The 27,518-nt window shown below is 51.8% G+C and overlaps 2 protein-coding genes across 2 annotated transcripts in view; one reads left to right on the top strand and one right to left on the bottom strand.

Annotated features, from left to right (window-relative positions):
- The window catches only part of LOC123746147 (protein draper), a 691,165-nt gene that overhangs the window by 198,538 nt on the left and 465,109 nt on the right, over nucleotides 1-27,518 (top strand). The gene's annotated exons all lie outside the window — the stretch shown is intronic.
- On the bottom strand, nucleotides 22,143-26,055 carry LOC138357488 (DNA-directed RNA polymerase II subunit RPB1-like). Its single transcript, XM_069314345.1, has 2 exons — nucleotides 26,043-26,055; nucleotides 22,143-23,158 (listed from the first exon to the last, which is right to left on the bottom strand). The coding sequence occupies exons 1-2, from the start codon at nucleotides 26,053-26,055 to the stop codon at nucleotides 22,143-22,145; spliced, it is 1,029 nt and encodes a 342-aa protein (XP_069170446.1).

Below are 27,518 nucleotides of genomic sequence, written 5' to 3'. Positions count from 1 at the left end.
TCTACAGGACCAACAGGTAGTGGGGTACACTCTACAGGACCAACAGGTAGTGGGGTACACTCTACAGGACCAACAGGTAGTGGGGTACACTCTACAGGACCAACAGGTAGTGGGGTACACTCTACAGGACCAACAGGTAGTGGGGTACACTCTACAGGACCAACAGGTAGTGGGGTACACTCTACAGGACCAACAGGTAGTGGGGTACACTCTACAGGACCAACAGGTAGTGGGGTACACTCTACAGGACCAACAGGTAGTGGGTACACTCTACAGGACCAACAGGTAGTGGGGTACACTCTACAGGACCAACAGGTAGTGGGGTACACTCTACAGGACCAACAGGTAGTGGGGTACACTCTACAGGACCAACAGGTAGTGGGGTACACTCTACAGGACCAACAGATAGTGGGGTACACTCTACAGGACCAACAGGTAGTGGGGGTACACTCTACAGGACCAACAGGTAGTGGGGTACACTCTACAGGACCAACAGATAGTGGGGTACACTCTACAGGACCAACAGGTAGTGGGGTACACTCTACAGGCCCAACAGGTAGTGGGGTACACTCTACAGGACCAACAGGTAGTGGGGGTACACTCTACAGGACCAACAGGTAGTGGGGTACACTCTACAGGACCAACAGATAGTGGGGTACACTCTACAGGACCAACAGGTAGTGGGGTACACTCTACAGGACCAACAGATAGTGGGGTACACTCTACAGGACCAACAGGTAGTGGGGTACACTCTACAGGACCAACAGGTAGTGGGGTACACTCTACAGGACCAACAGGTAGTGGGGTACACTCTACAGGACCAACAGGTAGTGGGGTACACTCTACAGGACCAACAGGTAGTGGGGTACACTCTACAGGACCAACAGGTAGTCGGGTACACTCTACAGGACCAACAGATAGTGGGGTACACTCTACAGGATCAACAGGTAGTGGGGTACACTCTACAGGACCAACAGGTAGTGGGGTACACTCTACAGGACCAACAGGTAGTGGGTACACTCTACAGGACCAACAGGTAGTGGGGTACACTCTACAGGACCAACAGATAGTGGGGTACACTCTACAGGATCAACAGGTAGTGGGGTACACTCTACAGGACCAACAGGTAGTGGGGTACACTCTACAGGACCAACAGGTAGTGGGTACACTCTACAGGACCAACAGGTAGTGGGGTACACTCTACAGGACCAACAGATAGTGGGGTACACTCTACAGGATCAACAGGTAGTGGGGTACACTCTACAGGACCAATAGGTAGTGGGGTACAGTCTACAGGACCAACAGGTAGTGGGGGTACAGTCTACAGGACCAACAGGTAGTGGGGTACACTCTACAGGACCAACAGATAGTGGGTACAGTCTACAGGACCAACAGGAAGTGGGTACAGTCTACAGGACCAACAGGTAGTGGGGGTACACTCTACAGGACCAACAGGTAGTCGGGTACAGTCTACAGGACCAACAGATAGTGGGGTTACACACTACATGACCAACAGGTAGTGGGGTAAACTCTACAGGACCAACAGGTAGTGGGGGTACAGTCTACAGGACCAACAGATAGTGGGGGTACAGTCTACAGGACCAACAGATAGTGGGGGTACACTCTACAGGACCAACAGATAGTGGGTACAGTCTACAGGACCAACAGATAGTGGGGTACAGTCTACAGGACCAACAGCAGCAGCAATGGTTAATATTGGAGTACAATACGGTGATGTTGGTGACTGCCCCGGCAGTGATGATTGTGACAGCGGCGGTGAATGACGTCACGTCCTTCCAGCGCCCAGCCCGGCCAAACTTGGGCAGGCAGCACAACCCTCGCTGCCGGGAACACACTCTTTCCTCGGTAATTAAATTTGTACGAGTATTTGGGTCTACATCTCCTCCTCGCCGACACGCTGAATAGATTCCAAATTGGAGGTTTTTTTAATACTTGGCTTCGTGGAGCGCCCGCCGCCGCCGTGGGGGAGCATTCGAGGAGATTTTTGCCATTCTGCGAAGCTCTTCGTAGCCTTATTTTTTGGTGTTTTATTCTATAGAGTTTGGTAGGTTCATGAGTTGTGTTGTGTGGCGCGTGTTGAGACTTCCAGCTAGTTCTGAAGGTGTTATTGTGGGAGGGGTGGTGTTGGGGTGTGTGTGTGTGGGGGGGAGGGGTGGTGTTGGGGTGTGTGTGTGTGGGGGGGGGAAGGGTGGTGTTGGGGTGTGTGTGTGTGGGGGGGGGGAAGGGTGGTGTTGGGGTGTGTGTGTGTGTGGGGGAGGGGTGGTGTTGGGGTGTGTGTGTGTGGGGGGGGAAGGGTGGTGTTGGGGTGTGTGTGTGTGGGGGCGGAAGGGTGGTATTGGGGTGTGTGTGTGTGTGGGGTGGGGGGTGTTGGGGTGTGTGTGTGTGGGGGGGGGGAAGGGTGGTGTTGGGGTGTGTGTGTGTGGTGTTGGGGTGTGTGTGTGGGGGGGGAAGGGTGGTATTGGGGTGTGTGTGTGTGTGGGGGAGGGGTGGTGTTGGGGTGCGTGCGTGGGGTGGGGTGGGGGGGTGTTGGGGTTAGAGATATGTTGTTTGTGTGGTGGTGGAGAAGGAGGGGAAAGAGAGAGTTTCCATGCCTAGTTCGTTATTTTGTTTGTGAAAGTGTTGGAGGATCGTCAGTATGCCTCCAGAAGCACAATCCACTCGTCTCCTCTACACCCACACCTGAGGCAGCATAGAGCTCTAGTCACCACACACGTGACAGGCTCTATCACCACCAGCACCAGCATGTCTCCCCAGCTCTATCACCACCAGCAGCAGTCATGTGTGAACACATAAGATACTCGGGGGTGAACATACACACTATGTATCCTCCTGTGTCCTCATACAGCCATATTTCTTACAGTTCACAGAGCCGTATTCATCCACGTGCCGCGTGAAGGACTGCCCAAAATGAGAAATAACATTAGGGAGCCGGTCGGCCGAGCGGACAGCACGCTGGACTTGTGATCCTGTGGTCCTGGATCCGATCCCAGGCGCCGGCGAGAAACAATGGGCAGAGTTTCTTTCACCCCATGCCCCTGTTACCTAGCAGTAAAATAGGTACCTGGGTGTTAGTCAGCTGTCACGGGCTGCTTCCTGGGGGTGGAGGCCTGGTCGAGAACCGGGCCGCGGGGACACTAAAGCCCCGAAATCATCTCAAGATAACCTCAATATAGGATATATTTTGATGTACCGATATCGTTGCTGATTTTCCGTAAGAGTTTGATGTATTCGGTTTAACGAGATGGCACCTGGTTTATAACCTCGTTTAAAGTTAACGATGCTACAGAGGTCACGTGACCTGGTGTACCCAATGGGAGGAGGCTTGTGAGGTCACGGGTCAATTAGAGGACCTGTGATTGGAATTCAGTGATAAGCAAATTGGGGATTGGTTGAGTATCGTTGGTTTTGTGTACTGGTGTAGTGATGTATACTGTGTAGTTATGTATACTGTGTAGTGATGTATACTGTGTAGTTATGTATACTGTGAAGTGATGTATACTGTATAGTTATGTATACTGCGGATACATTTCGTAAACTCTCTCCGTGAAGCCCTTGTAATGATGTACGCTACAGATTGCAGAGTTACAATGATTTACGTTCTGAGAGATACAATGATATACGCTCTGAGAGATACAATGACATACGCTCTGAGAGATACAATGATACGCTCTGAGAGATACAGTGATACGTTCTGAGAGATACAATGATACGCTCTGAGAGATACAATGATACGCTCTGAGAGATACAATGATACGCTCTGAGAGATACAATGATACGTTCTGAGAGATACAATGATACGCTCTGAGAGATACAATGATACGCTCTGAGAGAGCTCTAAGATCAAGGGTCCTAGACTACTACTCTCTCCCACTACACACAAGGAGCATACGGACCTCTCACGGTGTTCAGAAGAACGTGATGAACACTTCCACAGGATTCCTGATCAAGAGGGCTGTGATTCATGCGAGAGGGCTGCGAGCAGCCGCGTCTAACAGCCTGGATTACCAGCCCACCATGCAGGAAGCCTGGCCAGAGACCGGACCTTTGGGACATTAATTTCCGGAACGTGCAACAGGTAGGTAGGTAGATTACCTGTCATTGAGGCGCTATCCATGGATGAACTTCCTTGGTAAAAAGAACCTGAGCAAGGCTAGGGAGCCGGTCGGCCGAGCGGACAGCACGCTGGACTTGTGATCCTGTGGTCCTGGGTTCGATCCCAGGCGCCGGCGAGAAACAATGGGCAGAGTTTCTTTCACCCTATGCCCCTGTTACCTAGCAGTAAAATAGGTACCTGGGTGTTAGTCAGCTGTCACGGGCTGCTTCCTGGGGGTGGAGGCCTGGTCGAGGACCGGGCCGCGGGGACACTAAAAAAAAAGCCCCGAAATCATCTCAAGATAACCTCAAGAAGATAACCTGGAGACATTGCTCACGTCTTGCATGGCAATATCGGCTGTTATTGTTGCCAAAATGTTTCCGTTTGGCGCTGTCTCGTATGTATATATCTCGTTGGCTCTAAGGACTCATAATAGAGCCTTGGTGCCTGTCCTGAGCAGGCTCTATATGGGTGGCTCTATATGGGTGGTAAACACAGGTCTGGAGCTTGTCCGGGTGATAGTGATAGCTAAGACTTCCCACAGGCAGTAACGTAAAGTATAATTATATATATTGGAGAATGATAAGGTTGTAATTTTGTTTCTTCAGAGGTGGGAAATTACTAGCGTGAGTTTCCTATCAGTCCAGCAACCAGGAGGCCTGGTCGACGACCGGGCCGCGGGGACGCTAAGCCCCGGAAGCACCTCAAGGTAACCTCAAGGTAAGGTAGTAGCACCACCCTGAGGTAGAGTGAGCACACACCGAAGCCGTTGTCGCCAGCCCGCAAACGGACACATCGAAGCTCAAATTGAAGTGAAATGACTGTAAAGAGAATACATAGCCCCCCCACCCCCCACCCTAGCGGGGGGAGGGGAGAAGATTGGGGTGATAAGGAGAAGGAAAGTAGGAAGGAGTGTGGGTAGGAGAGAGGGAGAGGTGAGAGAGGGTGTGTCCCAAGAGCTCGATCTTGCAGGTACAAACAGATGAATACGCACCAAGCGATAACCCCGACTCCCGTTCTCTTTGTCTTAGACTTGGTGAGGCGGAGAATGGCGGCTTAAGGGCAGATCCCGACAGATCTTGTCCACTTTGTCCCTGAGTCCCTGATGGAGGCAGACGCCAAGCAATCCCCCTATTTATTGAGATAATACACAATTATCTAGCAACACTGAAGACGTTGAAGACCCTTCCTTGGTACCAAGCACCAGCAGGAGAGACCCTACTCGATCCCAAGCACCAGCAGGTGAGACCCTACTCGGTCCCAAGCACCAGCAGGTGAGACCCTACTCGGTCCCAAGCACCAGGAGGTGAGACCCTACTCGGTCCCAAGCACCAGCAGGTGAGACCCTACTCGGTCCCAAGCACCAGCAGGTGAGAGACTACTCGGTCCCAAGCACCAGGAGGTGAGACCCTACTCGGTCCCAAGCACCAGCAGGTGAGACTCTACTCGGTCCCAAGCACCAGCAGGTGAGACCCTACTCGGTCCCAAGCACCAGCAGGTGAGACCCTACTCGGTCCCAAGCACCAGCAGTTGAGACCCTACTCGGTCCCAAACACCAGCAGGTGAGACCCTACTCGGTCCCAAGCACCAGCAGGTGAGAGACTACTCGGTCCCAAGCACCAGCAGGTGAGACCCTACTCGGTCCCAAGCACCAGCAGGTGAGACCCTACTCGGTCCCAAGCACCAGCAGGTGAGAGACTACTCGGTCCCAAGCACCAGCAGGTGAGACCCTACTCGGTCCCAAGCACCAGCAGGTGAGACCCTTCCTCGGTCACACTTAACTGTTATTGACTTCAATTAATACTAGTGTGACGCAGGACCGGCGTTGCCAGGCGGGATAATGTATATATTTGAGTGTATTAATACGTCAAAAATTTTGAATTGAGATTTTTTTTTCCAATTATGTAATAGTTGTAGTAACTGGTGACGCCTTGGTGAATTAGTTATTTTGCGTTTGTGCAAAGCAGTGACTGATTAAGTCACTGCTTTGGTAAATATCACCAGAATGTGTCTGTGTTTTGCTATGTATGGCTGGGTGTGTGTGTGTGTGTGTGTGTGTGTGTGTGTGTGTGTGTGTGTGTGTGTGTGCGTGCGTGCGTGCGTGTGTGTGTGTGTGTGTGTACTCACGTATTTGTGCATGCGGGGGTTGAGGTCTGGCTCTTTGGTCCCGCCTCTCAACTGTCAATCAACTGGTGTACAGATTCCTGAGCCTATTGGGCTCTATCATATCTACACTTGAAACTGTGTATGGAGTCAGCCTCCACCACATCACTTCCTAATGCATTCCATTTGTTTGTGTGTGTGTGTGTGTGTGTGTGTGTGTGTGTGTGTGTGTGTGTGTGTGTGTGTATGTGTGTGTGTGTGTGTGTGTGTGTGTGTGTGTGTGTATGTATGTGTGTGTGTGTGTGTGTGTCCAGCTCACATGTAAACGGTGCCACACATATGCTCAGTCCACATATTCTTAGTGCACATATACTCACTCGGTGCTCAACCTGCAACTTGCACATGATTACAGACTCTCAAAGGAAGTTTTTATTGCACCTCGGACGTACTAAACCTGTTTCCTTGCTGCCGTCTGCAAGACGCTCGTCTCCCAAGCTTGTTAGACTGTTAAGGAAGCCATAACTACGTTTAACCTTCATACTACTGCTACTAGTTTCTTCTCAAGTGAGACAATTGGGTTATCTCTTGTGGCTAAGCAACTTACAGTTAAGTCTAAACCAGTTTATGTCGTAACCCAGTGGACCAGAAACAAGTGGGGGCCCAATGAACTTGTGCCAATCTGAGTCATATAGACCTGTTCCAGGTGTTATGTCAGGTGGTGTTGTGTAGCTGTGTGGGTTAAAATCTTCGGTCTTGTAGGGGTCGTCATCCGTCAGCGGGGTCGTCATCCGTCCCTCAAGATATCCTCTAAATTAATCCGTCATTACTGACAGATACTTACAAGAAGAGTTCGAGTTACACCATCGATAGATCTGGTCCAGCCACCCTCTGATCACACCCTCCTCGTGGCATTCTCACAATCCGGCAACTGGCGATTCCCGGGCAGTTGTCAGGTTATGAACAAGCGACAACCACAACCACGTGATGACCGCAGGCCTCGACTGTGCCCTCAATCCCCGAAGGCACTGTAACCGGATAAAACTGTAACCTGCTTCTTCCAGCAAGATCACAAGGCCTGCATCTTGACACAGGTTGGAAGTGAATCTAAGGGAGCACAAGAAGAGGAAGGACGGGGGCCCAGGACTGACTCCTGACTTTAGGAGCTGTCAGCCGAGGTGCCAGAAGAAGATGAGTGGCACTACACACGTCTACGGCTGATGGGGGAGACGTCCAGGCTCCTGGCACTCTCCTTAGCCCTCTCTTGAAGTCCCTCCATGTGTTGATCTCAACCATTTGGGCTACAACCCCGGTTGTATATGACGCTTCGTTATAGCACGACCCTTACTAGACGTACGTACACACAGTCGTACAAACCACATAACTTCTAAGACAACATCACCCCACACTAACACCACCATCACAACCACTACGCCACCATCACAACCACCACTACCACCATATCCACTACCACCACCCGGCCACAACCGGTGCACCGCGAGTCCTTACACTATATCTAAGACAGCCATTTGAACTGCCATCTTCATAATCTTGCAAGATAAAGACCGTGCAAGCTATTCCGGTTCGAGCATCTTGCCTCTGTTGCAAATGCTCTTTCCATCTTTACCACCTCCGCCTCCATAAATAGAGGTTCCTCTATTTACAAACATAGAACTGTGTTCAAAAATATATTTAATTTCTTTCCCAATAATGGTGATTAGTCTACAGATGTTGATGTGTTTGCAGGTGTTGTGTACACAGATGTAGGTGTTGTGTTCACAGGTGGTGTTGTATCCACAGGTGTAGACACCTGCACAGGTGGCCACGATCAGGAAAGACAGCTGGAGGCTATTCACAGGAAAAATGTGTGTTTATAAACTTCGCCAGTCACAAAGTTCCTGTTTACCCAAACGTCGACTGCATGCACGCATTAAATGTTTGGGCTCACATACACCCTAACTGGGCTCACACACACCCTGGCTAGGCTCACACACACCCTGACTGGGCTCACACACACCCTGGCTGAGCTCACACACCCTGGCTGGGCTCTTAAAACTAATCACCTAAAAACAGAATTAGTTCTCACAAACTCTCTGCATGTTCAAAACCTATGTCTTTGCTTACAAATTCTATATATACAAACTTCTCGTGCTTAAGAGGTCCTCTTGCTTTTACCAACTGAATCTGTGCTCACAAGCCAGCTTATTCATAAATCCCTGTGCTCAGAAAATCCCCCCCCTGTGCTCACAAAATCCCCCCCTGTGCTCACAAAATCCCCCCCTGTGCTCACAAAATCCCCCCTGTGCTCACAAAATCCCCCCTGTGCTCACAAAATCCCCCCCTGTGCTCACAAAATCCCCCCCTGTGCTCACAAAATCCCCCCTGTGCTCACAAAATCCCCCCTGTGCTCACAAAATCCCCCCTGTGCTCACAAAATCCCCCCCTGTGCTCACAAAATTCCCCCCTGTGCTCACAAAATCCCTCCCTGTGCTCACAAAATCCCCCCCTGTGCTCACAAAATCCCCCCCTGTGCTCACAAAATCCCCCCCTGTGCTCACAAAATCCCCCCCTGTGCTCACAAAATCCCCCCCCCTGTGCTCACAAAATCCCCTCCGTGCTCACAAATTTCCCCCTGTGCTCACATAAAATACGCGTGAAGCTTTAGACTGCTTATGTCTCAGGATATAAAGGAGAATCTTCAACCAGCCGTTGTCAGCTTCCGCGTCTTCTGCTGATGCTGATGCTGCTGATGCTGATGCTGCTGATGCTGTCAGCTGATGATGCTGATGCTACTTACACTGGAGCTTCTGCTGATTCCAAATTTGATGTTACTTGACATCATACTTTGTTGCTTATCTGTGTTCTGTTGTTAGTGTTCAGGCTGGTGGTTGCTGTCGTTTGAATGTGTGTGTGACAAGTTGACTGCAGGTATATAATTGTTGTTGCAGGAAGAGAGCTCGGTTCTTGGTCTCCAGCCTTCTTTAAGCTTTGTCTCAAGTGCTGCCTTAAACTTAACGAGAGTTATGTTACATAAATCTACTTCTTGGAGGTAGTTCCATCCTTCAATAACTTTTTGAACTGAAAATTATTTTCTAAAAATCTATGTTTCAGGATTTTGTGCTTGTTTTATCGTTCTATTTTTTTTTGTGTTTGTCTGTTTAATAATCTATTGTGTTAGCTTCTATGTGTACTCACCTAGTTGAGCTTAGGCTCTTTGGTCCCGATTCTCAAATGCTAATCTACCGATATACAGATTCCTGAGCCTGTTAGGCTCTATTATATCTACATTTGGAACTGTGTATGGAGTCTGTCTCCACCACATCACTGCCTAATGCATTCCAATGTTTGTGTGTGTGTGTGTGTGTGTACTCACCTAATTGTACTCACCTAATTGTGCTTGCGGGGGTTGAGCTTTGGCTCTTTGGTCCCGCCTCTCAACTGTCAATCAACTGGTGTACAGATTCCTGAGCCTACTGGGCTCTATCATACCTACATTTGAAACTGTGTATGGAGTCAGCCTCCACCACATCACTTCCTAGTGCATTCCATTTATTAACTACTCTAACACTGAAAAAATTCTTTCTAACGTCTCTGTGGCTCATCTGGGTACTAAGTTTCCACCTGTGTCCCCTTGTTCGTGTCCCTTGTGTGTGTGTGTGTGTGCGTGTGTGCGTGTGTGTGTGTGTGGGGGGGGGGGGGAGGTCATGATGGTGACTGACAGATGCCACACAATACAAATTTTCATAATATCATTTCCACTTACAGGTGAGTCGGTCGGTGATTAGCAACCCCTTACAACCCAGATCGCTTCCAGCGAGTACCCCAAGCTTGCCCTTGGCATCGGTGAGTACCCCAAGCTTGCCCTTGGTATCGGTGAGTACCCCAAGCTTACCCTTGGTATCTGCATGCTCCAACATAAGGAATCAACATCAACAACAATATGTTCTCAGTGTCTAGACAAGACACCCGACACCCGCTAGCACCCAAGACACCTGTACACCTGGGGGCCAGATTCACGAAGCAGTTACGCAAGCACTTACAAACCTGTACATCTTTTCTCAATTTTCTCAATCTTTGGCGGCTTTGTTTACAGTTATTAAACAGTTAATGAGCTCCGAAGCACCAGGAGGCTGTTTATAACAATACCAACAGTTGAATGGCAAGTTTTCATGCTTGTAAACTGTTTAATAAATGTAACCAAAGCCGTCAAAGATTGAGGAAAGATGGACACGTTCGTAAGTGCTTGCGTAAGTGCTTTCGTGAATCTGGCCACCTGTTGTCTAGGCAGAGACGCAGCGCCACTCACTACTTCTTTAATTGCCAGCTGATGGTTAATCACAACATGAGCGCCATCTATCATGGCCTGGCCCGCATATATAAGGAGCTCACCGGCGGAAAGTGCTCTACGGGCTCACCATAGCCCGTGCTACTTGGAACTTTGTTCCAGGAAGCAAATCTTTAACAACAACAACAAAGCCAGTGCTCAGGGTACTCTCTCGTGCTCTCAGCTGCAACATCTACTCTCGCTCCTCTTGGGTGTCGGTAGACTCGAGCACCTCTTGTATAAAGTAGTAATTTGCACCTTTCTTTTGTTTAACGTAATAACTCACCTGTGTTTATATTTCTTATATATTTTATATTGTATTATCGCCAAGTGGATTAAGGGGCTTTGCTTTGTTTGTTATTAAAGTCATTTTTGTTATATTAAGTGTTTTTTAGTGTTTATTCTGTTTTACCCGCAGCCTTATCTTATTTACTTTATTTTGCTTTATTGAATGTGATTGGCACAACACCAGCCAGAATAGCCACTACTCTATTTTCAGATTAACGTCACAGTGTATAAACATCTTCCGTCGCCCTCACAAAGATTACTAAATTCTTTAACATTAGAGTTCCAATAACGCGCCAAGTAGAGTAATAATTGGGAGCAGCGCTAAGCCTTTATGGCTTCGTAAAACTTGTAAGGGGTATGAGGATAAGGAGCTGGGATATGAGAACAAGGAGCTGGGGTATGAGGACAAGGAGCTGGGGTATGAGGATAAGGAGCTGGAGTATGAGGACAAGGAGCTGGGGTATGAGGACAAGGAGCTGGGGTATGAGGACAAGGAGCTGGGGTATGAGGACAAGGAGCTGGGATATGAGAACAAGGAGCTGGGGTATGAGGACAAGGAGCTGGGGTATGAGGACAAGGAGCTGGGGTATGAGGACAAGGAGCTGGGGTATGAGGACAAGGAGCTGGGGTATGAGGACAAGGAGCTGGGGTATGAGGACAAGGAGCTGGGGTATGAGGACAAGGAGCTGGGGTATGAGGACAAGGAGCTGGGATATGAGGACAAGGAGCTGGGATATGAGGACAAGGTGCTGGGGTATGAGGACAAGGAGCTGGGATATGAAGACAAGGAGCTGGGATATGAAGACAAGGAGCTGGGATATGAGGACAAGGAGCTGGGATATGAGGACAAGGAGCTGGGATATAAAGACAAGGAGCTGGGATATGAGGACATCAGACCATCCGGGATCGATTGCCAGCCCTACAAACAGCGAGTCCTTAGGTGTACCGTCCGTTGCAAGTGAATAGGCACACAGTACGGCCTTACTAAGTCTAATACTTAAATTGTAGTGAAACCTGTTTCTATACTCTGAGATTACTTAAATCATGTGCAACACTGACCATTCATCTCTTTCTGGGAACCGAAACACATTCTAGCAACCATAGTGGATTCGAGAGTTAATTTCGTCTAAATTTGAATGTGTAGGGGTCCCCTCTCACCGTGTTCACTGTGGGAGATGTGTCAGTGGGAGGAGTGGGAGACGCAGGCGTCACCTGCACGTGGCGTGGGAGGCTGTCACCTTGGTGTCACCTCGGTGTCACGTTAGTGTCACCTTAGTGCCGTGGACACACTGGAAGGCAGCAGGCGTGTTGACTCGCCTCTCAGCGGTAAGCAATATGGCCGCCAATCTCAAACATGGTGTTGGCCACTACTACTTCTCTCCCTCAATATCCATTCTCGGGATACTGAGGCAGGCAGGCACGCACGCACGCACGCACACACGCACACACGCTGTTTAACACAAGGGGCACACGCACTAGGGGACACAGGTGGAAACTGAGTGCCCAAATGAGCCACAGAGTTATTAGAAAGAACTTTTTTAGTGTCAGAGTGGTTGACAAATGGAATGCATTAGGAAGTGATGTGGTGGAGGCTGACTCCATACACAGTTTCAAGTGTAGATATGATAGAGCCCAATAGGCTCAGGAACCTGTACACCTGTTGATTGACAGTTGAGAGGCGGGACCAAAGAGCCAGAGCTCAACCCCCGCAAGCACAACTAGGTGAGTACATACACACACACACATACACACACACACACACATACACACACACACACACATACACACACACACATACACACACACACACACATACACACACACACATACACACACACACACACACACACACACACACACACACACACACACACACACACACACACACACACACACACACACACACACACATACACACACACACATACACACACACACACACATACACACACACACATACACACACACACATACACACACACACACACACACACACACACACACACACACACACACACACACACACACACACACACACACACACACACACGTAGTAGTGTAGTACAAAAGTAGTACAAAAAGTAGTGCTGGGAAGACGGGACACCACGAGCGTAGCTCTCATCCTGTAACTACACTTAGGTAATTACACGGACCACAGCACACCTATATGATTGATCTGTAATGATTTAATAACAAATGGAGAATTGCCCAACTGCTGGAAGAAGGGAAATGTGGCGCCAATATACAACACAGACGATAGAGTGGAGGCACTTAACTACAGACCGGTGACATTGGCAAACATTCCCTGCATAATTCTCGAAAAAATAAGAAGAATAAGACTAGTTACACGCATCTTAAGAGATCTTTGTATGTAAAACATCAACATGGATTTAGGGATGGGAAACTGTGCCAGGAGAACCTATTGAAGTTCTTTGACAAAGTAATTATATCTGGACAGATAAAAGTGTGTGTGTGTGTCTTGCATAGTACTCAAGGAGTACAGTCTTGGGGAGTACTCACACGCCTGAGAGAGTACTACTGAAGATTACTACACAAGCTTGAGAGGCAACAGGTCTTTCACTGACCTTTTCCAAGTCAGTGGAAGAGCAGCGACTTGGGTGAGGGGATACCATACTGGTGGCAGAAGTCAGTGCCAGAGAGTGGTGAGGAGTGGGAATGGCGTAGGGTTCTAGCGGAGTACCTCAAGGATCGCTGCTGGGACCCATACTATTTCTAATTTACGTTAATGGCCTTTCTGCAAGAGTTGAGTCTTGTATGTTGATGTTTGCAGACGATGCAAAATTTATTAGATTTTAAAAACCCTCCTCTCACACTCACACACACTCTCACCCACACACACTCTCACCCACTCACCCACTCACCCACCTCCTGTCACCCACCCCAACGCTGCTCTGCATAAAACAGATGACATAATCCAGTTGGTATCGTTAAACAAGATGGTTCAACATTAGCACACAGGCGCCACAGCCCGTGTTCCCGCTACTGCTGCAAATGTTCCTGTTCCTTGATCGTTCCAGTGGTCGTCTTGCTTAACCGCTTGGGCATTAAAGCTCCTTACTCGTTACTTTGCTTGGCCTGGCTACGTAACTCAGCCTCTTAGCTCTTACATTTTAGTTACGTTACTGGCATGGTCCGTTACTCAAGTGGTTCAGGTCCTTACCTTACCAAGTGGTGGGCAACAGGGCGTTGCTTAACCCGTTATTCTTCTTCTCTGTTTTCTGTTTTATTGTCTTGTTCTTCCTCCTTGTTCTCTCTCTCTTCCTCCATTTATATATTCAACTGCCCCCTTGCGTTCTTCCTGTCTCCTTATCTACTGCCTTGCCTTCTTCCTCCTTTCCTGCTCACGTTCTACTCATTTTCCTTTACCTATAAATTCGCTGTTGTCTCTAGGGATAAGGTCTCACCCTGGACAGTCCTTCCCCTAACATCTTTCCCTTTTAGGGTAACCCGTCCAGGGCCACCTGTCAAGGCCACCCGTCCGGGCCACCTGTCCAGGGCCAGCTGTCAGGGCCTCACCTGTCCAGGGCCACCCGTCCAGGGTCACACCCGTCCAGAGCCACACCCGTCCAGAGCCACACCCGTCCAGGGCCACCTGTCAGGACCACCCGTCCAGGGCCACCCGTCTAGGGCCACCCACCCAGGGTCACACCCCCCCAGAGCCACACATCCCCAGGGCCACACACCCCCAGGGCCACACACCCCCAGAGCCACACCCCCCCCAGGGCCACACACCCCCAGGGCCACACACCCCCAGGGCCACACACACCCCAGGGCCACACACCCCCATGGCCACACACCCCAAGGGCCACACACCCCAAGGGCCACACACACCCCAGGGCCACACACCCCCAGGGCCACCCACCCCCAGGGCCACACCCACACAGGGCCACACACCCCCAGGGCCACACACTCCCAGGGCCACACACCCCCAGGGCCACACACACCCCAGGGCCACACCCCCACCCAGGGCCACACATCCCCAGAACCACACACCCCCAGAGCCACACACCCCCTGGGCCACACACCCCCAGGGTCACCCCCTCCCCCCCCCAAGGCCACACCCCCCCCAGGGCCACACCCCCCCAGGGCCACCCCCCCCAGGGCCACCCCCCCCCCCCAGGGCCACACCCCCTCCAGGGCCACCCTACCAACAACACTGCTCTTCCAGATAAAATATTTTCTCTACCAACCCTCTCCTTCCACTTTCAATTATCCTCCTCTTCGTCTCTCCCCTTCTTCGTCAATCTCAATCTTTCTCATCTTCATTCCTGTCAAAGAAAAAAGATACAGATAGTGAGGGAGAGGGAGAGGATGGAGAAGGAGTTGGAGAGGCGGAGGGAGGAAGGCAGAGAGAGAGAGAGAGAGAGAGAGAGAGAGAGAGAGAGAGAGAGAGAGAGAGAGAGAGGGAGAGACAGGGAGGGAGAGACAGGGAGAGGAAGGAGGGAGGGAGAGACAGGGAGAGGAAGGAGGGAGGGAGAGACAGGGAGAGGAAGGAGGGAGGGAGAGACAGGGAGAGGAAGGAAGGAGGGAGAGACAGGGGAGAGGGTATACAGGAAGAGACAGACAGACAGGTGCGGATATACACACAAAAACTTCCTCGCAGCACTTTTCAAAGATGTCTTCCCGCCCGGTGCCAAAAAAAATAGGTGAGATCTGTCCAATTTGTCGACACTTTCAACTTTTTCCCGTTCAGCATGATGGGGAGCTGGGGGGGGGGGAGACCCTGGGGGTGGGGGTGGACCCTGGGGGTGGGGGGACCCTGGGGGTGGGGGGAGACCCTGGGGGTGGGGAGGAGACCCTAGGGGTGGGGGGAGGACGCTGGGGGTAGGGGGGGACTCTGGTGGTGGGGGGAGGACGCTGGGGGTGGGGGGAGACCCTGGGTGTGGGGGAGGACCCTGGGGGTGGGGGGAGGGCCATGGGGGTGGGGGGGAGGACCCTGGGGGTGGGGGAGGGCCCTGGGGGTGGGGGGGAGGACCCTGGGGGTGGGGGGAGGACCCTGGGGGTGGGGGGAGACCCTGGGGGTGGGGAGGAGACCCTGGGGGTGGGGGAGGACCCTGGGGGTGGGGGGAGGACCCTGGGGGTGGGGGGGGTCCCTGCGGGTGGAGGAGACCCTGGGGGTGGGGGGGAGGACCCTGGGGGTGGGGGGAGGACCCTGGGGGTAGGGGGAGGACCCTGGGGGTGGGGGGAGGACCCTGGGGGTGGGGGGAGGACCCTGGGGGTGGGGAGGAGACCCTAGGGGTGGGGGAGGACCCTGGGGGTGGGGGGAGACCCTGGGGGTGGGGGGGACCCTGGGGGTGGGGGAGGACCCTGGGGGTGGGGGGAGGACCCTGGGGGTGGGGGGAGACCCTGGGGGTGGTGGAGGACCCTGGGGGTGGGGGGAGAAGACCCGGGGAGTGTTCGGGGGAGTTTATCAAGTGGGTAATGGTGAAAGTAAAGAGAAAGTGGAGTGGAGAATAGGAGTTTCCCCTTGACTCACCCCCCTCCCCTCTACTCTTCCCCCTCCCCCCTTCACTCTCCCTCCCCCCCCCCCCACCTCTCTCCCTCCCCCCCACCTCTCTCCCTCCCCCCCACCTCTCTCCCTCCCCCCCCCACCCCCTCCTCACTCCCCCTCCTCTCTCAACATCACTTAATTACTTGAGTAAAACTCACCAGCTGCTTTCTTGTGTTCTCAGTCTCCCTCTGTGGGTCCTGTGGCTGTCTGTGGGTCCTGTGGCTGTCTGGGTCCTGTGGCTGTCTGTGGGTCCTGTGGCTGTCTGTGGGTCCTGTGGCTGTCTGGGTCCTGTGGCTGTCTGTGGGGTCCTGTGGCTGTCTGTGGGTCCTGTGACTGTGGGTCCTGTGACTGTCTGTGGGTCCTGTGGCTGTCTGTGGGTCCTGTGGCTGTATGTGGGTCCTGTGGACTGTCTGTGGGTTCTGTGGCTGTCTGTGGGTCCTGTGGCTGTCTGTGGGTCCTGTGGCTGTCTGTGGGTCCTGTGGGTTCTGTGGCTGTCTGTGGGTCCTGTGGCTGTCTGTGGGTCCTGTGGCTGTATGTGGGTCCTGTGGCTGTCTGTGGTCCTGTCTGTGGGTCCTGTGGCTGTATGTGGGTCCTGTGACTGTCTGGATCCTGTGGCTGTCTGTGGGTCCTGTGGCTGTCTGTGGGTCCTGTGGCTGTATGTGGGTCCTGTGGCTGTCTGTGGGTCCTGTCGCTATCTGTGGGTCTCGTGGCTGTCTGTGGGCCCTGTCTCTGGGTCCTGTGGCTGTCTGGATCCTGTGGCTGTCTGTGGGTCCTGTCGCTGTCTGTGGGTCCTGTCGCTGTCTGTGGGTCCTGTGGCTGTCTGTCGGTCCTGTGGGTTCTGTGGCTGTCTGTGGGTCCTGTCTGTGGGTCTTGTGGCTGTCTGTGGGTCCTGTGGCTGTCTGTGGGTCCTGTCTGTTGGTCCTGTGGGTTCTGTGGCTGTCTGGGTCCTGTGGCTGTCTGTGGGTCCTGTGACTGACTGTGGTTCCTGTGGCTGTCTGTGGGTCCTGTGACTGTCTGTGGGTCCTGTGACTGTCTGTGGGTCCTGTGGCTGTCTGTGGGTCCTGTCTGTTGGTCCTGTGGGTTCTGTGGCTGTCTGTGGGTCCTGTCTGTTGGTCCTGTGGGTTCTGTAGCTGTCTGTGGGTCCTGTGGCTGTCTGTGGGTCCTGTCTGTTGGTTCCGTGGGTTCTGTGGCTGTCTGTGGGTCCTGTGGCTGACTGTGGGTCCTGTCTGTTGGTCCTGTGGGTTCTGTGACTGTGGGTCCTGTGGCTGTCTGTGGGTCCTGTCTGTTGGTCCTGTGGGTTCTGTGGCTGTCTGTGGGTCCTGTCTGTGGGTCTTGTGGCTGTCTGTGGGTCCTGTGGCTGTCTGTGGGTCCTGTCTGTTGGTCCTGTGGGTTCTGTGGCTGTCTGTGGGTCCTGTCGCTGTCTGTGAGGTGGACGGACAAACGCACATACATACATACATACATACATACATACATACATACATACATACATATACATACATACATACATACATACATACATACATACATACATACATACATACATACGTTGCAGTAAAAGAAATTAAGGAAAGCGGATGACTTCAGGAAGGCATAAATGGCAGAATGAAAGAGGGTAGATATAAATCAGTGAGAGGGAGAGAGAGAGAGAGAGAGAGAGAGAGAGAGAGGGAGGGAGAGGGAGAGAGAGAGAGAGAGAGAGAGAGAGAGAGAGAGAGAGAGAGAGAGAGAGAGAGAGAGAGAGAGAGAGAGAGAGAGAGAGAGAGAGAGAGACAGACAGACAGACAGAGACAGACACAGACAGACAGAGACAGACAGACAGAGACAGACAGACAGAGACAGACAGACAGAGACAGAGAGAGTGTTAGTTTGAAGACGTGCAAAGAGGGGGAAAAGTGAGGGAGGTGTGTGGGGGGGGGGAGAGAGAGGTGCTAAGGAATAGGGGAGAAAGAGCAGGGGAATAGAGGGGAAGGAGAAGGAATGCTTACATAGCAACACACTATGCTTTTCTTCACTATTATTTCCCATCTTCACTTTCAACTGTTTCCATTTGTTTTTTCTTAGGCAGGCGCATCTAGGAAGGGAAGAAGAGGGGGTTGGGGGGAGGGAGGGGAATCTTGTGAGAGGCGGGGGAGCCTTCTTGGAGGGGTGGGGGAGGGGGGGGGAGGGGTTCTGGCCCCAGTCCAGCTCTGAGACAGATTTCCAATTTCCCAGCTTATTTCTGGGATCATCGTTTCCTGGGAAATTTATAGGGAGTGACCACTCCATTCTTGAGGCAGGGGGAGGGGGGGGGGGGTCCGTAGCATTCTTAGGGGAGGGGGTCCGTAGTATTCTTAGGGGGGTCTGGAGTATTCTTAGGGGAGGGGGTCTGGAGTATTCTTAGGGGAGGGGGTCTGGAGTATTCTTCGGGGAGGGGGTCTGGAGTATTCTTAGGGGAGGGGGTCCGTAGTATTCTTAGGGGAGGTGGTTTGTAGTATTCTTAGGGGAGGGGGTCCTTAGTATTCTTAGGGGAGGGGGTCCGTAGTATTCTTAGGGGAGGGGGTCCGTAGTATTCTTAGGCGAGGGGGTCCGTAGTATTCTTAGGGGAGGGGGTCCGTAGTATTCTTAGGGGAGGGGGTCCGTAGTATTCTTAGGCGAGGGGGTCCGTAGCATTCTTAGGGGAGGGGGTCCGTAGCATTCTTAGGGGAGGGGGTCCGTAGTATTCTTAGGCGAGGGGGTCCGTAGCATTCTTAGGGGAGGGGGTCCGTAGCATTCTTAGGGGAGGGGGTCCGTAGTATTCTTAGGGGAGGGGGTTCGTAGTATTCTTAGGGGAGGGGGTCCGTAGTATTCTTAGGGGAGGGGGTCCGTAGTATTCTTAGGCGAGGGGGTCCGTAGCATTCTTAGGGGAGGGGGTCCGTAGTATTCTTAGGCGAGGGGGGTCCGTAGCATTCTTAGGGGAGGGGGTCCGTAGTATTCTTAGGGGAGGGGGTCCGTAGTATTCTTAGGGGGGGGTCCGTAGTATTCTTAGGGGAGGGGGTCCGTAGTATTCTTAGGGGAGGGGGTCCGTAGTATTCTTAAGGGAGGGGGTCCGTAGTATTCTTAGGCGAGGGGGTCCGTAGTATTCTTAGGGGAGGGGGTCCGTAGTATTCTTAGGCGAGGGGGTCCGTAGTATTCTTAGGCGAGGGGGTCCGTAGTATTCTTAGGGGAGGGGGTCCGTAGTATTCTTAGGGGAGGGGGTCCGTAGTATTCTTAGGGGAGGGGGTCCGTAGTATTCTTAGGGGAGGGGGTTCGTAGTATTCTTAGGGGAGGGGGTCCGTAGTATTCTTAGGGGAGGGGGTCCGTAGTATTCTTAGGGGAGGGGGTCCGTAGTATTCTTAGGGGGGGGGTCCGTAGTATTCTTAGGGGAGGGGGTCCGTAGTATTCTTAGGGGAGGGGGTTCGTAGTATTCTTAGGGGAGGGGGTCCGTAGTATTCTTAGGGGAGGGGGTCCGTAGTATTCTTAGGGGGGGGGTTCGTAGTATTCTTAGGGGAGGGGGTCCGTAGTATTCTTAGGGGGGGGGGGTTCGTAGTATTCTTAGGGGAGGGGGGTCCGTAGTATTCTTAGGGGAGGGGGTCCGTAGTATTCTTAGGGGAGGGGGTCCGTAGTATTCTTAGGGGAGGGGGTTCGTAGTATTCTTAGGGGAGGGGGTCCGTAGTATTCTTAGGGGAGGGGGTCCGTAGTATTCTTAGGGGGGGGGGGGGTCCGTAGCATTCTTAGGGGAGGGGGTCTGTAGCATTCTTAGGGGAGGGGGTCCGTAGTATTCTTAGGGGAGGGGGTCCGTAGTATTCTTAGGGGAGGGGGTCCGTAGCATTCTTAGGGGAGCGGGTCCGTAGCATTCTTAGGCGAGGGGGTCTGTAGCATTCTTAGGCGAGGGGGGGAGGGGGTAATCCGGAACGGTCGTGGGGTGTCGAACACATTCTTAACATGAGCAAAAGTTGAACACTAGAGAGGAATATTTAAAGATCATTAGTAAATCTATTGTGCGATAGATCGACGACGATATGTCTATCGCGCACGTGCGTCGATCTATCGCACGTGCGGGATAGATCGACGATTCTTCAGGGAATACAATGAAGTAAAGCTGAGAAATATTATCCATCTCTTCCGGAGTTGTCTTGGTGTAATGTTTTGGGATCAAAAGTTCTATTTTATTTTACCTAACGGGGAGAGCCGGTCGGCCGAGCGGACAGCACGCTGGATTTGTGATCCTGTGGTCCTGGGTTCGATCCCAGGCGCCGGAGAGAAACAATGGGCAGAGTTTCTTTCACCCTATGCCCCTGTTACCTAGCAGTAAAATAGGTACCTGGGTGTTAGTCAGCTGTCACGGGCTGCTTCCTGGGGGTGGAGGCCTGGTCGAGGACCGGGCCGCGGGGACACTAAAGCCCCGAAATCATCTCAAGATAACGGGGCCATCCCCTGCGGTCTTGTTAAGCTCCTGTCATAGAGCCCGGGCTCTGGCTCTTAGAGCTCTCACGGGCTCCGGGTTCTTAGAGCTCTCTCACAGGCTTCGGGGCTCTTGGAGAGCCCCCGGTGAGCTCTTTCACTGGGGCTTCTGGCTCTTGGAGAGCCCCCGGTGAGCTCTTTCACTGGGGCTTCTGGCTCTTGGAATTCTCTCATTGGGGCTCCGGGACTCTTGGAGCTCTCTCTGGCGCTCCGAACTCTTAGAGCTCTCTCACTGGGGCTCCGGGCTCTTAGAGCTCTCTCTCTGGCGCTCCGAACTCTTAGAGCTCTCTCTGGCGCTCCGGGCTCTTAGAGCTCTCTCTGGCGCTCCGAACTCTTAGAGCTCTCTCTGGCGCTCCGAACTCATAGAGCTCTCTCTGGCACTCCGAACTCTTAGAGCACTCTGGCGCTCCGAACTTATAGAGCTCTCTCTGGCTCTCCGGGCTCTTAGAGCTCTGTCTGGCGCTCCGGGTCCTGGAATTCTTATACTAGTTCTTGAACTCGCACTCAAGGTATATCGAACTACTACTTACCGCAAACATTTCGAACATTTACGATCTGGACCTCTACAATTATCGTTCGGTATCGTAGCTTCCTTGAACCTCCAGAACAGCCCAGCAGTGCCTGGAACAGCCTGGAACAACCTGGAACGCTTGGGATTTACACACTCCATAGTCACGACTCCTGGAACTACCTATTAAGGTTTTTATCATTTGGACGCGTAATTTATTAGAATGTCTTTCCAGGGGGGCCATGGCTACTGGAACCTCTCGAATTCAGAGTTCCAGTTCGAGGATATCGGTTCAGGGGCTCCCATGGCTCCTGGAACTAATTGTTCCAAGTCAAGATTCATTGAGCATTTACCCAACCACTTGCGAGACCCCATTTGCGAGACCCCATTAGGGAGATCCCATTTGCGAGGCCCCATTTGGGAGACCCCATTTGCGAGACCCCATTTGCGAGACCCCATTTGCGAGACCCCATTAGGGAGATCCCATTTGTGAGATCCCATTTGCGAGACCCCATTTGGGAGGCCCCATTTACGAGACCCCATTTGGGAGTGAAACACCCTCTGAGTGCTTGTGAGTTTATAAACTCGTTTAATAAACGGTAAACAAAGCCGCCATCACTGAGGAAAGATGCACAGGTTTCGCAAGTACATTTCTCCTTCAAAACTCGGCGGCTTGACCTGTCTCAGGGCCCCAAGCTTCAGCTGAAGCTGGTCTGTCAAGCATAAAAAGTTTCACAAATTCTCGTAAATTACTCGGGAGGAGGAAAGTCTGATCTGAGAAGTTGTTTTGGGAAAGTCTTGACGGAGGTTGTAAGTCATCCACACATGGCTGGCCTCATCCATCTGTGGGAGAGTACAGGCCAGCATCAGCAGCATCTGTGGCAGAGTACAGGCCAGCATCAGCAGCATCTGTGGGAGAGTACAGGCCAGCATCAGCATCTGTGGGAGAGTACAGGCCAGCATCAGCAGCATCTGTGGGAGAGTACAGGCCAGCATCAGCAGCATCTGTGGGAGAGTACAGGCCAGCATCAGCAGCATCTGTGGGAGAGTACAGGCCAGCATCAGCATCTGTGGGAGAGTACAGGCCAGCATCAGCAGCATCTGTGGGAGAGTACAGGCCAGCATCAGCAGCATCTGTGGGAGAGTACAGGCCAGCATCAGCAGCATCAGTGGGAGAGTACAGGCCAGCATCAGCAGCATCTGTGGGAGAGTACAGGCCAGCATCAGCAGCATCTGTGGGAGAGTACAGGCCAGCATCAGCATCTGTGGGAGAGTACAGGCCAGCATCAGCAGCATCTGTGGGAGAGTACAGGCCAGCATCAGCATCTGTGGGAGAGTACAGGCCAGCATCAGCAGCATCTGTGGGAGAGTACAGGCCAGCATCAGCAGCATCTGTGGGAGAGTACAGGCCAGCATCAGCAGCATCTGTGGGAGAGTACAGGCCAGCATCAGCAGCATCTGTGGGAGAGTACAGGCCAGCATCAGCATCTGTGGGAGAGTACAGGCCAGCATCAGCAGCATCTGTGGGAGAGTACAGGCCTGCATCAGCAGCATCTGTGGGAGAGTACAGGCCAGCATCAGCAGCATCTGTGGGAGAGTACAGGCCAGCATTAGCAGCATCTGTGGAAGAGTACAGGCCAGCATCAGCAGCATCTGTGGGAGAGTACAGGCCAGCATCAGCAGCATCTGTGGGAGAGTACAGGCCAGCATCAGCAGCATCTGTGGAAGAGTACAGGCCAGCATCAGCAGCATCTGTGGAAGAGTACAGGCCAGCATCAGCAGCATCTGTGGGAGAGTACAGGCCAGCATCAGCAGCATCTGTGGGAGAGTACAGGCCAGCATCAGCAGCATCTGTGGGAGAGTACAGAGCAGCAGGAAGAGGTCATCACTAAAATGTTGATGTGACAATACTGGGAGGCGACGAGGGTGACCTTCCCCAACCTTGTCCCCATGTGAGGGGGTCACGGGAGGGCCTCCCCATGTGAGGGGTCACAGGCAGGGTCCCCATGTCCACAGTGCCACCACATATGGGACATGGGGACAGTGCCAGGTGGTCTTAATATTTGAACATTGGCTTGACCAAAGGCTCTCACTGAGGTCTGTGTGTGTACTCACCTAATTGTACTCACCTAATTGTGCTTGCGGGGGTTGAGCTTTGGCTCTTTGGTCCCGCCTCTCAACTGTCAATCAACTGGTGTACAGATTCCTGAGCCTATTGGGCTCTATCATATCTACATTTGAAACTGTGTATGGAGTCTGCCTCCACCACATCACTTCCTAGTGCATTCCATTTATTAACTACTCTGACACTGAAAAAATTCTTTCTAACGTCTCTGTGGCTCATCTGGGTACTAAGTTTCCACCTGTGTCCCCTTGTTCGTGTCCCACCCGTGCTGAAGAGTTTGTCTTTGTCCACCCTGTCAATTCCCCTGAGAATTTTGTAGGTGGTTATCATGTCTCCCCTTACTCTTTTGTTTTCCAGGGATGTGAGGTTCAGCTCCTTTAGCCTTTCCTCGTAGCTCAATCCTCTCAATCCTGTGTGTGTGTGTGTGTGTGTGTACTCACCTAGTTGTACTCACCTAGTTGTGTTTGCGGGGGTTGAGCTCTGGCTCTTTGGTCCCGCCTCTCAACCGTCAATCAACAGGTGTACAGATTCCTGAGCCTATCGGGCTCTGTCATATCTACACTTGAAACTGAGTATGGAGTCAGCCTCCACCACATCACCCCCTAATGCATTCCATTTGTCAACCACTCTGACACTAAAAAAGTTCTTTCTAATATCTCTGTGGCTCATTTGGGCACTCAGTTTCCACCTGTGTTCCCTTGTGCGTGTTCCCCTTGTGTTAAATAGACTGTCTTTATCTACCCTATCAATCCCCTTCAGAATCTTGAATGTGGTGATCATGTCCCCCCTAACTCTTCTGTCTTCCAGCGAAGTGAGGTTTAATTCCCGTAGTCTCTCCTCGTAGCTCATACCCCTCAGCTCGGGTACTAGTCTGGTGGCAAACCTTTGAACCTTTTCCAGGTCCAGGTGTGTGTGTGTGTGTGTGTGTGTGTGTGTGTGTGTGTGTATGTGTGTGTGTGTGTGTGTGTGTGTGTTCATCTAGTTGTATTCACCTTGTTGTGTTTGCGGGGGTTGAGCTTTGCTCTTTCGGCCCGCCTCTCAACTGTCAATCAACTGTTTACTAACTACGTTTTTTTCCACACCACACACATATACACACCTGGAAGCAGCCCGTGACAGCTGACTAACTCCCAGGTACCTATTTACTGCTAGGTAACCAGGGACATTCAGGGTGAAAGAAACTTTGCCCATTTGTTTCTGCCTAGTGCGGGAATCGAACCCGCGCCACAGAATTACGAGTCCTGCGCGCTATCCACCAGGCTACGAGGCCCCTGACCTGTGTGTGTGTGTGTGTGTGTGTGTGTGTGTGTGTGTGTGTGTGTGTGTGTGTGTGTGTGTGTGTGTGTGTGTGTGTGTGGTTACAAACACCAACTTTTCACTCACAGATGTAACAGAATATGAGAGACTTAAGTGCTCATATAACCTTGGGATAACTGCAGCAATGTAACACCTGCAGTTTATGTGAGGTTAACAGATGTTCTGAGTAGCGTCCAGATACCCCATCAGTACATTACATGCAACCAATGTGAGACCTGCACTTGAATATGCAGCACCGGACAGGAGCTCCAATCAAGAAGTATAAACTAGAAAAAGTTCAATAGTATCGACAGTAATGGTACCAGAGCTGAGGTTACATTCTTAGATCAGCAGTCTTACAACTTGAGGGAGAAGAAGAACTATTTAAGATATGATAACGTATATAATACTGCATGTGAATTGACAGAGTCGACAAAGAGGTAATGTTCAAAACGAGAAACAGTTGACCTGCTTGACACGGTGGAAGCTGGAGACACAGATGAGGCAGGACCAGAGGACACGGGTGGAAGCTGGAGACACAGATGAGGCAGGACCAGAGGACACGGGCGGAAGCTGGAGTCACAGATGAGGCAGGACCAGAGGACACGGGTGGAAGCTGGAGACACAGATGAGGCAGGACCAGAGGACACAGGTGGAAGCTGGAGACACAGATGAGGCAGGACCAGAGGACACAGGTGGAAGCTGGAGACACAGATGAGGCAGGACCAGAGGACACGGGTGGAAGCTGGAGACACAGATGAGGCAGAACCAGAGGACACAGGTGGAAGCTGGAGACACAGATGAGGCAGGACCAGAGGACACAGGTGGAAGCTGGAGACACAGATGAGGCAGGACCAGAGGACATAGGTGGAAGCTGGAGACACAGATGAGGCAGGACCAGAGGACACGGGTGGAAGCTGGAGACACAGATGAGGCAGAACCAGAGGACACAGGTGGAAGCTGGAGACACAGATGAGGCAGGACCAGAGGACACGGGTGGAAGCTGGAGACACAGATGAGGCAGGACCAGAGGACACGGGTTGAAGCTGGAGACACAGATGAGGCAGGACCAGAGGACACGGGTGGAAGCTGGAGACACAGATGAGGCAGGACCAGAGGACACGGGTGGAAGCTGGAGACACAGATGAGGAAGGCTGCTAGAAAACCCGTCTATACACCAAGAGTTACCAGCAATTATAATAGTCTACAAAGAGAGACACCCAATTCAAATTAAAAATATTAAATTCATTGATAATCCCCAAGAATACAAATCATTGCATTAACCAGGGCGGGCCTAGAGAGCTAATGCCCAACCATATAAGCTCATCTAGGCGAGCAGCTCTAGGCTAGTGCCCAGGCAATAGAGGAAGCAGAACACCTAAACGTGCCCCGCCGACCTGTCCTCATCCCAATATATACGAGGCTCTTCTGGCCAGGTAAAAACACCCCACACACAAAATACCCAACAATAAAAGAAGATGGAAAAAAACAGCGCAAGCGGGACCTTCTGTGGTTCATCTGTTTGTTTTGACTCAGCAGACTGCTGTGGTGTTTGTTTTGACTCAGCAGACTGCTCTGATGTTTGTTTTGGCTCAGCAGACTGCTTTGGTGTTTGTTTTGTGGCTCAGCAGACTGCTTTGGTGTTTGTTTTGACTCAGCAGACTGCTCTAGTGTTTGTTTTGACTCAGCAGACTGCTCTGGTGTTTGTTTTGACTCAGCAGACTGCTCTGGTGTTTGTTTTGACTCGGCAGACTGCTCTGGTGTTTGTTTTGACTCAGCAGACTGCTCTGGTGTTTGTTTTGACTCAGCAGACTGCTCAGGTGTTTGTTTTGACTCAGCAGACTGCTCTGGTGTTTGTTTTGACTCAGCAGACTGCTCTGCTGTTTTGTGGCTCAGCAGACTGCTCTAGTGTTTGTTTTTGACTCAGCAGACTGCTTTGGTGTTTGTTTTGTGGCTCAGCAGACTGCTTTGGTGTTTGTTTTGACTCAGCAGACTGCTTTGGTGTTTGTTTTGTGGCTCAGCAGACTGCTTTGGTGTTTGTTTTGACTCAGCAGACTGCTCTAGTGTTTGTTTTGACTCAGCAGACTGCTTTGGTGTTTGTTTTGACTCAGCAGACTGCTCTGGTGTTTGTTTTGACTCAGCAGACTGCTTTGGTGTTTGTTTTGACTCAGCAGACTGCTCTGGTGTTTTGTGGCTCAGCAGACTGCTCTGGTGTTTGTTTTGACTCAGCAGACTGCTCTGGGGTTTGGTTTTGACTCAGCAGACTGCTCTGGTGTTTGTTTTGACTCAGCAGACTGCTTTGGTGTTTGTTTTGACTCAGCAGACTGCTTTGGTGTTTGTTTTGACTCAGCAGACTGCTCTGGTGTTTAGTTTTGACTCAGCAGACTGCTTTGGTGTTTGTTTTGACTCAGCAGACTGCTTTGGTGTTTGTTTTGACTCAGCAGACTGCTCTGGTGTTTGTTTTGACTCAGCAGACTGCTCTGGTGTTTGTTTTGACTCAGCAGACTGCTTTGGTGTTTGTTTTGACTCAGCAGACTGCTTTGGTGTTTGTTTTGACTCAGCAGACTGCTCTGGTGTTTGTTTTGACTCAGCAGACTGCTCTGGTGTTTGTTTTGACTCAGCAGACTGCTCTGGTGTTTAGTTTTGACTCAGCAGACTGCTCAGGTGTTTGTTTTGACTCAGCAGACTGCTCTGGTGTTTGTTTTGACTCAGCAGACTGCTCTGGTGTTTGTTTTGACTCAGCAGACTGCTCTGGTGTTTAGTTTTGACTCAGCAGACTGCTCTGGTGTT

The sequence above is a fragment of the Procambarus clarkii genome, chromosome 78 (genome assembly GCF_040958095.1).
Source record: "Procambarus clarkii isolate CNS0578487 chromosome 78, FALCON_Pclarkii_2.0, whole genome shotgun sequence".
Classification (NCBI taxonomy): Eukaryota; Metazoa; Arthropoda; class Malacostraca; order Decapoda; family Cambaridae; genus Procambarus; species Procambarus clarkii.
The sequence above is the reverse complement of the archived record's forward strand: the minus strand, read 5'-3'. Positions and strand labels throughout refer to the sequence as shown.